At 49.0% G+C, this 11,758-nt stretch overlaps 1 protein-coding gene across 2 annotated transcripts in view; it reads right to left on the reverse strand.

The window, feature by feature from the left end:
* Positions 1 to 791: 791 nt before the first annotated feature.
* Sall2 (spalt like transcription factor 2) overlaps positions 792 to 11,758 on the reverse strand; it is a 20,200-nt gene continuing 9,233 nt past the window's right edge. Inside the window, exons 1-2 of one of the 2 annotated variants that reach the window (XM_021203417.1) lie at positions 5,665 to 5,939; positions 795 to 5,298 (exon numbers count right to left, since the gene is read on the reverse strand). In XM_021203417.1, the coding sequence (XP_021059076.1) occupies positions 2,360 to 5,298; positions 5,665 to 5,731 (3,006 nt within the window). In that variant the 5' untranslated portion in view covers positions 5,732 to 5,939 and the 3' untranslated portion in view covers positions 795 to 2,359. Of the gene's footprint in view, positions 5,299 to 5,664; positions 5,940 to 11,758 lie in introns of those variants that run through there. The other variant, XM_021203416.1, reaches the window with a different exon arrangement.

Raw genomic sequence — 11,758 nt, forward strand, 5'->3', positions numbered from 1 at the left:
GTACCACCATCACTCAGCTTGCATTATTATTTTTAAAAGTTATTTTATTTCCTATGTTTGTGTCTGCTTGAATGTATATTTGCATGACATATGTTCCTGGTACCCACAGAAGCCAGAAGAGGGCATCATATCTCCTGGAAATGTAGGTAGCAGATAGTTATGAGTCACTACATGGGTACTGGGAATTGAACCTGGGTCCTCTGGAAGAGCAGCCAGTGAGCCAGAGCTCTTAACTACTGAGCCATCTCTCCAGTTCCTTTGTCTGCATGTTTAATAGCCAGATCTTCCTTTATTGGTAGAACTTTTTCCATCTCTGATTATGATGCTGGATCTCAAAATACTTTAGTATTATTATCTTGATCTACAGATCCACTGTTGTCAGCAGGCTGCTTGAGGTCTGGGGAAGACTGATGAACAGCCTCCAAACTCAAAGGAAACAACACACACACACACACACACACACACACACACACACACACACAAAGTTGTGTTTTGGTAGGAAGTAAAAAAAAAAAAAAAATCCCAAAGGAAAACCTAGACTTGCCTGAACACTGGGCCAGTACCGTCTGAAAAACAGAATCTGTTTTAAAAAGCCTTTCCCCTCCTCACAGTGAAATCACATCCACTGGCGGTTGTTTGGGGACGAGGCTGACTGAGGAAGTTAAGTATTTTTATACCATATGTTCAGCTTTGGCAGGAGAGAAGGGTGGGAAGAGAATCTCTGTGTTAGGGAATGCCAACATTACACCCCATCTGGCTATTTAGTCATAAAATAAGGAGAAACACACCAAAACTTGGCTAAAACACCTTTAATGATGAAGGAAAAAAATTCTAGTATCTCCCCTCTCGGCTCTTACACATTTCACCGTGTTAGGGAGCTCTGGAGCCCGCTACTTTAGAGAATCATCATTGACATCAGCTAACAGCAAAATTCAGTCTTCTCAGAACTCCTGTTCCACAGGATCCTATGTTAAGAGTAAATACTACATCTCACTACAAGACAAGAGAGACAGGGAGGAACCACTTGAAGCTCTGTCTCTCAGCTTCTGGAAAAAAATAAGACATAAGCTCTGGCCCATGGTCAGGCAAAACTGGGGGAGGAAAGGGGTTCTGAGAAGACAGCAAGGGAAATACAAGGGGTGAGGGAATAAAATAGGGAGTCATCTAAAACTAAAAACATTCTAGTGACAGGAAGCCCCACCCCCCATGGCCCCTGGTGCCTCCACATACCACGTCACCATTATTAGCTCAAAGAAAAACGTTAATCTCACAAGAGCTGAACATCAAGTCCCCTTACGTCAAGTCCTGTTCTTCATCAAATGGATTCCCAGCAACGCCTGTTTTAGCAACAATCCTCAGCTCCCCATCATTGCTTAAATAACCATCCTCACCAACAAGGAATTTCCTACTTCCTAAACTATCACAGAGAGACGTCTTGGTAGGAAACCTGCTTGTTGGTTGAGAGGACATGATGGGAAGCTGAAAGAGTCCTGGCATCCTGATCAGTCACTGCCTTTGCCTCAATGCGACGAGTCAAGGGACATACTGAAAAAAGGATCCCAGTCCTTCACTTGGCCCTATCGTCTAGGGTTGAGTCACCAATTGCTAGAATATCTTCCTTGCCAGTACTCTCTGGAGCGGTGGGGGGTGGGGGGAGGAAAAAGAAGTTATAGTGACTTCTTTCTTCTGGTGTGCTTGTTGGGCACAGCCTCAGCTACAGGAGGCTGAACTAGGAAGGAGACTGTGTTCTCCTCTGCCTCTCAGGATCATGTCACTGGAGTCACCTTGTCAAACACAGTTCCTGGGCTTTAACAGCAATGACGGTGCTAGGGCCCAAGTGGCAAGGCAGGTAGATCCAGAATTCCAGGGCTCAGTGGAAAACTGTGTAGTGGTGGCAGAAAGAAAAGAAGCCTACCACCCCACAGGCTTCTCAAGAAGGTCCCAGCCCTAGAAAGTCTTGCAGGGTGACTCGGTCAAGGTCACCAAGGAGTAGCGCTGGGCCTTCCATGGACAGTTGCCAGCCCCTTGGAACAAGGCTGCCATTCCAAAGATGGGGGGTTCTAGTATACCTGCCAAAGGGAAAGGGGGAAGAGGAGAGAGCTCCCCCTTGAGAATGTGAAAGCTCTAGGGAATTTGTTTCCCTTAGTTACACAAGGACAAAAAGGTGATAAAATTTTCTTAAGGGGACATTCCCTTTCAAGGCAATTGTCAAGCTCGGGGACTAGAGAGAAGCCACTAGAAACATCATGTCAGGACTTGAGAAAGGACAAGAGGAGGGTGAATAAATCTTGGAGGTTCCTCTATGAAGCTCTCAGTTTCTGCACTCTGGGTCGTAGAGGACCAGGTACAGAAAGCAGGCTCATGGCATGGTAGGGTCATCTTTTCGAGGGAATGGGGAGAGCCCTGAAGAAGGGATGGAGGAGGAACATCCAGGGACCAAGGAAAGAGTAGCAATATTCTGAGGGCCATGGGGTGCAAAGGGTGGTACCTGGTGGTGAGCCAACAGCATGTGCTTCTTGAGGGTAGCACGGTCAAGGAAGCCCTGCCTGCAGAAGACACAAGTGAAGAGTGGCCCATCCTTGGGATGGGTCTTCTGATGCTCCTCCAGAGCTGTCTGGGTGGGAAAGCTCTGGCCACATATTTCACAGGCCTTCCTGCCGCTGTTCTCTCCTGGCTCCTTTTTCATGGCTTCCGGTAAGTTCAGCTCTTCCACCAAAGGGGTGCTGGTGCCCTCCGCTTCTTGGGTGAGGGCTGCCATGGGGCTTGAGGTTCCCTCCAGTTTGGCCTCTTCCTCCATGCCTCCGGAAATATCACTGGTTCCCTGCTCCATGGGTTGGGGATGATCCAGGTTGTCGGGTGGTGGCGGAGGCGGCGGCAGAGTGTGTTGAGGGGCTTTCTCATTACTGTCCTTCTCCTTCCCCGTGGTGGGTACCGCTACTGATGTTGCCACTTCTTCCTCTGCCCCAGATACCTCTTCTGAGTCACCTCGCACTGATATGGCCTTCTCTCCCCCACTCTCTGAGCCTCTTCCTGCTAGGGAATCTTCATCTGTCACGTCTTCCTCTTCTTCCTCATCCTCTTCCTCTTCCTCAGACATTTCTTCTGGAGATGGTTGCTGGGACTGCGGCTGGGGGAAACTCCCTGGTCCAGAGGCTGTAGACTGCTCAGAGCTGTTTTCCTGGGCAGCTCCCGCACCTTCAGAAAGTGTGGAACCCCCGTTGGGGATCTGGCCCCCCAGGTGCATCCGAACATGTTGCTGCAGAGTGACAGCATTAGTGAACTTCTTCTGGCAAATGGGGCAGGAGTTCTGAGCCCGGGCAGCTGGACTGGTCTTGTGACCCACGAAATGTGCGCGCAAATTGCCCCTTGTGGAGAAAGCTCGGCCACACACTTTACACTTGAAGGGCCGCTCACCTCCATGTTGGCCATAATGCAGGCGTAGAGCCCGAGGGCAGCTCAGCACCCGGAGACAGATGACACACTGGTTAGGTCCAGAAGCGGAGGATGAAGGTGCAGGGGCAGAAGTAGTGGGAGCTCCGGAGGCAGTAGACGCCACCGCCACAGCTCCTTGGCGGTCAATCTTTTCCACTAGCTGCTGCAGCTTTGAGGTCTCAGAAGGCGAAGCCCCCAAGGGTTCTAGCACATAAGGGAAGGGGAAACTTCCAGTTGACTTCAAGTGATTAGTAAGCAGTGCCCAACTCGGTAGTGACGTCACCAGCTTACTTAGCTGCATTCGGGTTGCTGAGCCACTGTCTGCTACTCCAGCGATGGCGGAGCCCTCACTCCCTGGGGGAGTGTTCTCATCCGCTTTACTCTTGGGCTCCACTGCCTTCATGAGGACAAACTTGTTGAAAGTAGGGAGCCCAGGAGCCACTGCTGCGCTTGTGCCTGTGGAGAGCAGTGTCAGGCTCTCTGTGGCACTGAGTGCTGTGGTGGAGGCCACTAGTGGTTTGCGTTCAACTCCCCCGCCTGGTGTGGCTGCCTCCTCCTCTGCTTTCTCTGGTGGCACAGACATTCCATAAGGCAGCCCACTGCTGGTGATGACGTAGTCTAGGTGCTCTGGTACTGGATGCGGATTCATTTGCACATGCGGGTACTTCTCCCGATGCCGGTGGAAATGTACTTTGAGGTTACCCCGAGTAGTGAAACGGTTACCACAGACGTTGCACTTATAGGGCCTCTCACCAGTGTGGGAACGAAGGTGGATCTGCAGGGCGCTGTCACTGCCGAATACTTTTGCACAAAAGCGGCATTTGTGCCTTCCGCCGGGTTTCTCCAAGGAACTGATCACTTCCCCATAGCCCAGTTCACCACTTCCGTTCTTTGGCTTCAGGAGCCCTGGGGAGGCGGCAGCCTCAAGGCCCCTTGCTGCCCCAAGACACTGAGCTGCCAGGAGTCCGGTGGTGCCTGGGAATGCCAGATGAGGTGAGGCAATCAGCTGATCCGTGCTGCCTGGTAGGGCAGGGGAAGGGGCAGGGGTGGGTTTGTGGCTCCGCCCAACCCCTCCTACAGAGAAGGGATGCTGTGATCCCAGTGGATGGTAAAGGTGGAAGAAAGCCTGCTTAGGTGGTTCTGCTCCTGAGGAGGAGGATGATGAGGAGGAAGATGCCAGTGTCTTGCCAGTTTGTGCTGGCTTGATGGGACTGAAGAGAGGCAGTAGGGGCTTGGTGGAAGAGGCAGCCCCTGTCCCGGGTAGCTCTGAGGGACTGGCAGGGGCACCCACCGCCTGCCCTAAGGAGCCAAGTAGCAGCACCTGGCGGCAGATTTGCTCAGTCATCTGCATCTGATGAATCTGGCGCTGCTGCAGCACCCGCAGCTCTTCCAAGATCAGAGGAATGTTCAGGTGGCCACTGCCTACACCTGGAGGGGGAGGGGGAGGAGGGGGAGGAGGGGGTGCAGGAGTGGATTCTGGAGGTAATGGGGTTGCCCCCAGCTTGGGACTGGCCAGGATCAGGCCCCCACCTCCCCCGGCCGCTGTGCCTGTGGCAGCGACCAGGAAATGCCCAGAAGATTCCTCTCCCCTCCGCTCTGGCCCCCAAGTGGGATCCGGGGGCCCGGAGGACCCAGAATCTGGGGGATTGCTGTGCTCTGTGTCCATGACCTGGGACCTACTATGGCCCTCTGGTCGGGGTGCAGAGGAGGCTGAAGAGTTGCTGGGATTCTCCTGGCCCCCAATAATCACCATTACCGGTGGGTCAGTGCAACATGAGTTCTGGTGAGCGAGGAATTCGGTCGGGTCAGAGAATTGTGCGCAGCATTTGGCACAGACTTGGGGGTGGTCTTCCTCGCTAGCATCACCTGAGGAGAAGACAAGGAGAAAAGTGTGGGTAATGCGGTTGTGTTGGATAACGGAGGCTCTAAAGAACAGGCGGCCCAGAAACCTCCAGTTAGGGTCGGAAGATAAGCTTAACAGTCAGACCCTGCAGGAAGCTAGCGCTCAGACCAGATCCTGGACACCCAGCAAAAAGGGGGTTGGGGGATAGGGCGCGCACACTCCGAGCCTCCTCCGTTACCCCTCCCCCTCCTCTGGCCGAGGCAGGGTGAGAATGGATTCGAGACCTGGGGCCTATGTGCAGAATTACACATTTTATCCGCCCACTTAAAGTCCTTACACGCGAGCGTTCCCTCGGCCCCCATTTCTGCCCAAGCCTGGCCCTACCGCACCTCCGCGCTCCGCAGGCTCCCCGCAGGGTCCCCCGAGTCGAGAGCTGCTCCCGTTTTCCTGCGCCATGGCCGTGGGAAGTGGAAGGCGGGATGGGTTTGGACACAATGGGTATCCGGTCTGGGGAGGCCGCCGGCGCTGCGGCAGTCTCTGCACCCAGCAGCCCAGACTGCGGAGGAGATCGGCGGTGGCGGGGGCAGGGAGCAGCGGCGGAGGGGGGAGGGGAGCGAGAAGGCGCGGAGGAGGGGAGGAGCTGGAGCGCGAAAGCTGGTAGTGGGGAGATGGGGGAGGAGAGTTTGTGGGGAGAAGCTGCCAGGGAGGGAGAGGAAAGCTGGAGGAGGCGAGAGCGGAGAGTGCGGGGGGGGGGAGGGNGGGGAGGGGGCAAGTCTCGGAAGCTTTACTCCCGCTCTGGGTCAGGTGTCAGTGAGGCGTACCTTGGGGGCCCACTGTGCCCTATCCTCTGCCAGCTCCCCACCCCAGATGTCTTTATCCTAGCTGCTTCCACTGGGTCAGCCTCAAGCCCACAGTGGGACACATTGCCCGCTCAATAGATTAAGGCGATAGGCTTCAGTAATTTTTCTTTGGATAAAGGATCTGCTGAGCTTGGAAAACGTGGATTCCAAAGGGTGGTCAGCTCGCCTCAGAGGTCTGAGGACAGGAATGGGAGGAGCGGCCTCAAACACCCACCCCTTCCAGCTCGCACACCGCAGAATGATCTCAAGTTTTGTCTTCACCCCTACTCCTATCCTACCCTCATCTCTCTCCACAAAAGAAGTTTGGGGAAAGGGGGGTGGATTGCAAGATTGAATTCCCAAGGGAGTCATTTGAGGGCCCCTTCTTGAGGAACACCAAGCCCTTCCCCCAGAGTTACAGCTCAACACAAGCTAGTCCACAGGCCACCGGCCCTATACCAAATGCAGAGTTCCTACTTTAAAAAAAAGCCCTCCTCTCCGGTTCGGTACCCTCTTTCCAACCCACCCCCGTCCCTAACGCGGACAATTAAATAAGATATTAGCTTGCAAAGGCCTAAGGAGGATCACACAGCTCCAACCCTGGGGGGAGGGGAGCTTCTTCTGAAACAATGGGGAAGATGCAGAATGGGCTTTCACAGTCTGCGGCTCAGGATCCAAAGCTCCTAAGGGCCACAAGCGGATTTCAATTCCTAAACAAGACTGACACCTGCTCACTTCCATCGGGCCCTGCCTTTTATTCAGATAGCTTAAGTAGGGTTAAGGTGCCAGAGACCAGGTATTCTGCATTCTTTTTCTTCCTTGAACTGAGATTTAAAGGGTCCCCTACTTCCTAAAATCCTTTTTTTTTTTTTTTTTTTTTGGTTTTTTCGAGACAAGGTTTCTCTGTGTAGCCCTTGCTGTCCTGGAACTCACTCTGTAGACCACAGGCTGGCCTCGAACTCAGAAATCCGCCTGTCTCTGCTGGGATTAAAGGCGTGCTCCACTACTGCCCGGCAAAATCCCTTATTTTTACGTGAAAAAAGGTGATCTCAGGTCTTGGATTTGTGTTTTGGTGGTAGCAATAAATAAACTCATATTGTTCCTTTCTTTTTCTTTCTTTTTCTATTTTTTCTTTTTTCTTTTTGAAATGTTCAGTGTAGCCCAAGTTGACTTTGAAATCAGCAACCTTCCTGCCTCAGCTTCCCAAATGCTAGGGCTACAACTATGGCTTCCTCCTTCCTTAACTGTTTGTTTTTGAGACAGGGTCTTGTAGCTGAGTCTCATGGTAAACTCCCACCCTTCCTCAAATCCTACAACCACAGCCTTCCCGGTTCTATATTTGGCTGATTAGCTGGAGCCAGTTACACGGAACATGCCCCCGTCCCCCTTTTTATAAAGAGACAATATTTTACATACACTACCATTATCAGAAAAATATTTTGAAAGCAGACAAATTGCAAACCATTTGCTTTTGTGGTGCTGGCGATGAAACTTCCTACCAAGTGCCCCACCACCTATGCCCAGACTAGGCAATGCTAGAAGTGTAGTATTAACATATGTAGGACTTTTTCCCTCCAAAAGAGAATAGAAATTAGAAACTTTTTAAAATTTGAAGATCCTTAAATATTATGAATTAGGGAATTTATATTTTTAATAAGAGAACCTAAAATACACATACAATTAAAATAATACCTTTCTGCTTGTTGGTTGGCTTTTTTGTTTTGTTTTTCGAGACAGTGTTTCTCTGTGTAGCCCCTGGCTGTCCTGGAACTCACTCTGTAGACCAGGCTGGCCTCGAACTTACTACATAGCTAAGGCTGGCTAGGCTCTTCCTGCTCCTACTACCCATGGGCTCAGATTATTATAAACCTGATTCACCATGTCCACTGCATCCCAGCATTGTGGGAATTGAACCTAGGATCCCACAAATGCTAGAGCAAGAGCTCTCCTACTGAGCACCAGCCTCATCCTTCAGCCCCCCCAAACTTGTTAATTTTTCAGTGGTATCACTGGCCTATGTCTAGGTTAAAGAGCCTTGGAGGAGGGGGAGTATGTGCCCCAATCTAATCAAAATTTCAGTACATACTTGAGAATGGTGGCACACACCTTTGACCCCAGCACTTAGGAAGCAGATAGTTCAAAGCTAGCCTGGTCTATGTAGGGAGCGCCAGACCATCTTGGGTTATATAGTGAAACCCTGTCTAAAAAAAAAAGTAAACAGCTTCTATATTTATATACTGAAAATAGCAGGGCAGTTGTGGTGCATGTCTTTAATCACAGCAATACAAGTAGAGGCAAATGAATGAATCTCCGAGTTTGAGACCAGCCTGGTCAAATAAATAAATAAATAAATAGATAAATAAATATCACAATCTTATGGTTTTTTTTGTTTTTGGTTTTTTTTTTTTTGTTTTTTGTTTTTTTTTTTGGTTTTTCGAGACAGGGTTTCTCTGTGTAGCCCTGGCCATCCTGGAACTCACTTTGTAGACCAGGCTGGCCTCGAACTCAGAAATCCGCCTGTCTCTGCCTCCCGAGTGCTGGGATTAAAGGNAAATAAATAAATAAATAAATAAAATAAAAAATAAAAAGAAAATATGGTCTGCTGCTGCTGTTCAGTGGCAAAGTATTATCAGTCCACAGGCCTCAGGTTCTGTGTCCAGCACACACATAATCCCAGCCCACAACACACAAGAAGAGGCAAGTACCCTAATAATAGAGCTTCAAGGACTAGCCTCTTCAAACCTTCCCCTGTTCCTCACAAGTGTTACCTGAATTAAATCACTACTCATCGGCAGCCTCGGTAAATATAAATAGAATTGTAAATGTAACTATAAATGTTGCCAAGATCACTTTTTAGAGACTGTACCACTGTCTCTTTTTTCAGTCTTCTCTACTAAACTCATACACATCGTTCTTAGCCAAACCAAACTGCTATACTGAAACCTACAGTTGCTCCCATGGTCTGTTCCACGTGGTAGATGAGAGGAGGTAAGATGACTCAGATACCAGGTACCAAGTGAAGAAGACATCTGTGTAGGATCCAAACACTGTTTTGAAGCTCAAAGGTGTTTTAGAGATCTGACCCTTCACTAAGCACAAATAGTGAATTAAAGTCCCAGTTGGGGTTTTTTCTCTTTTCAATTTGAGGAGAATCTCTGACTCTGTCTCTCTGTTCCTCTCTGCCTCTGTCTATCTGTCTGTCTCTTTCTTCCTTTCTTTCTTTCATCTTGAAACAGGGACTCTGGCTGGAAAGATGGCACAGCAGTTAAGAGCACTGACTGCTTTTCCAAAAGTCCTGAGTTCAAATCCCAGCAACCACATGGGGGCACACAACCATCTATCCCTGGGATCTGATGCCCTCTTCTGGCATGCAGGAGTACAAATAGATAGAGCACTCATTTACATAAAATAAATCTTTAAAAAAAGAAAGAAAAAAAAAAAAAGACAGGAAAAGATTTAGGCTTACGAGCCTCATGAATCAGAGTACTGAAATGGATGAGCTAGCTCTGTTTTTCTGAGACCTGACCCTTGCAAACGGAGATGGAGTTCAGGGTTTCAGTTTGTCTGAGACACAGCTAAGGACAGTGTGCTTTAGTTTTACAGATAAGGAAACTGAAGCTCACAGAGGTTAAGCGACTTTTCCAAGTCCACAGAGTAATTCAATGGAGCAGAAGTCACCACTCTGGCTCCTGTCCAGCTTCCCATGCACATCCTAAAGCTGGAGAAAGGGGCTTGTGTGGCTCCTCCCTGCCCTCAAGTTAGAGAGAGGGGATCAGATGGAGACTTTCTACAGAGCGTTTGTTAATTAGCACCGAACATTTGATATCCAGTTGCTGTTCTGTCAAGTCCTTGGACAAGAAAAGAAATCCTTTTCTTTTCTTTTCTCCTGGGAAACAGTGTCCCCTTTCTTGCTTTGTAATGAAATGTGCTTTCTGATGTGTCATTTGATCTACACCCTTTAAGGTAAGTTTAGTCCCTGGTGAAAGGTGATGTATCAGCAGTGGCCGTAAGAGGAACCACCCACTCCTCTGCACCCCCTTTCACTCAGTGCCTATCCTGAAAATGAGAGCGAGTTTCTCGGGCAGTCAGGGCTGAAGGCACAGAACACAGGGGCAGGCTAAGCAGGTGATGGTGCACCTAGGTAGCAGAAAATGTGAAGTGGACTGTCCTGGGCCACGGACAAGGGGCCTGTGATGGATGTGGACCTGCACATGCTTGTTCAAATTTACGAAGAGCTGAAAATAATAAAATAAACAAACAAAAAACAAGTAGCTTCTCTTCTAGGCCTAGTGCCCAGAGGCTGGGGGCCTAGTTCAGTAGGCAGAGTGCCTGGCACAAGCACAAATCCCTGGGTTTCCATCCCCAACATTAACCAGGGACACACACCTGTAATCCCAGCACTTTGGAGTTGGAGGCAGCTGAATCAGAAGGTCAAGGATGTCCTTATTGACTTCAACATAAGTTAGTGGCTAGCCTGAACTATATAAGACACTATCTGAAAAATAAGCAAAAAACCTGGTACCCCGATAAGCTGCTTCAGGCTTAGGAGAGAATGGTTAGAAGAACACAGTCAAAACCACATAGGGCCTGGGCAGCAGAGTGGTGTATCTAAACAGTGGCTCTCAGCCTTTACTATCATAGGACTGCCTTTAGAGCTTTAGGACATTCTGATGTCTTGGGCTGGGGCTATAACTCAAAAGGAGCCTCTGAGTTCAATCACAAATAGTAGAAGGAAGGAAGGAAGGAAGGAAGGAAGGAAGGAAGGAAGGAAGGAAGGAAGAAGGAAAGAAAGAAAACAACATACACACACACACACAAACACACACACACACACACACACACACACACACACACACAAAACCCAAACCAACCAACCAAACAAACAAACAAAAAACATTTCAAGACTAAATTCAAAGGCCCTAAGGGCAGGATCCAAGCATCTTCATCATCATCTTCATCACCATAACCATCATCATCATCATCATTATTATTAGTTTGAAACAAAATCGTACTATATAGCTTTGGGTCTGGGACTGCAATGTAGGCCAGAATGGCCTCAAACTCAAGAGATAGAACTGCTCGAGATGAACAGTGTCTGACACCACTGCCCAGTAAGCTTTAGGTTTTTGTCTGTTTGTTTGTTTTTGTTTTTTTAAAGATTTATTTATCTATTCATTTTATTTAAATCTGTAGCTGTCTTCAGACACACCAGAAGAGGGCATCAGATCTCATTACAGATGGTTGTGAGCCACCATGTGGTTGCTGGGAATTGAACTCAGGAACTCCGGAAGAGCAGTCAGTGCTCTTAACCGCTGAGCCATCTCTCCAGCCTAAGCATTAGTGTTTTATGAAGCTCCTCACTTATTCAATTGTACAGCTGAAGGCTGGGAAGGAGCTTTCAGTGGAAGAGCACTTACCTAGCACAAATTGAGTCTCTGATTTTAATCCTAAGTGAACACATGCATGTGTATACACACACACACACACACACACAGAGTGGGCATGAGTGCCTATCATGTTGGCATCTGGCTGTGCCACTATCTGATTTCTGAGCTACATAGAGTAAGACCCTGATGTATATTACAGATATAAATAGTATATTGAAAATACGGGCTGGGCATGGTGGCGCACGCCTTTAATCCCA

Source organism: Mus pahari, chromosome 8 (assembly GCF_900095145.1).
Source record: "Mus pahari chromosome 8, PAHARI_EIJ_v1.1, whole genome shotgun sequence".
NCBI lineage: Eukaryota > Metazoa > Chordata > Mammalia > Rodentia > Muridae > Mus > Mus pahari.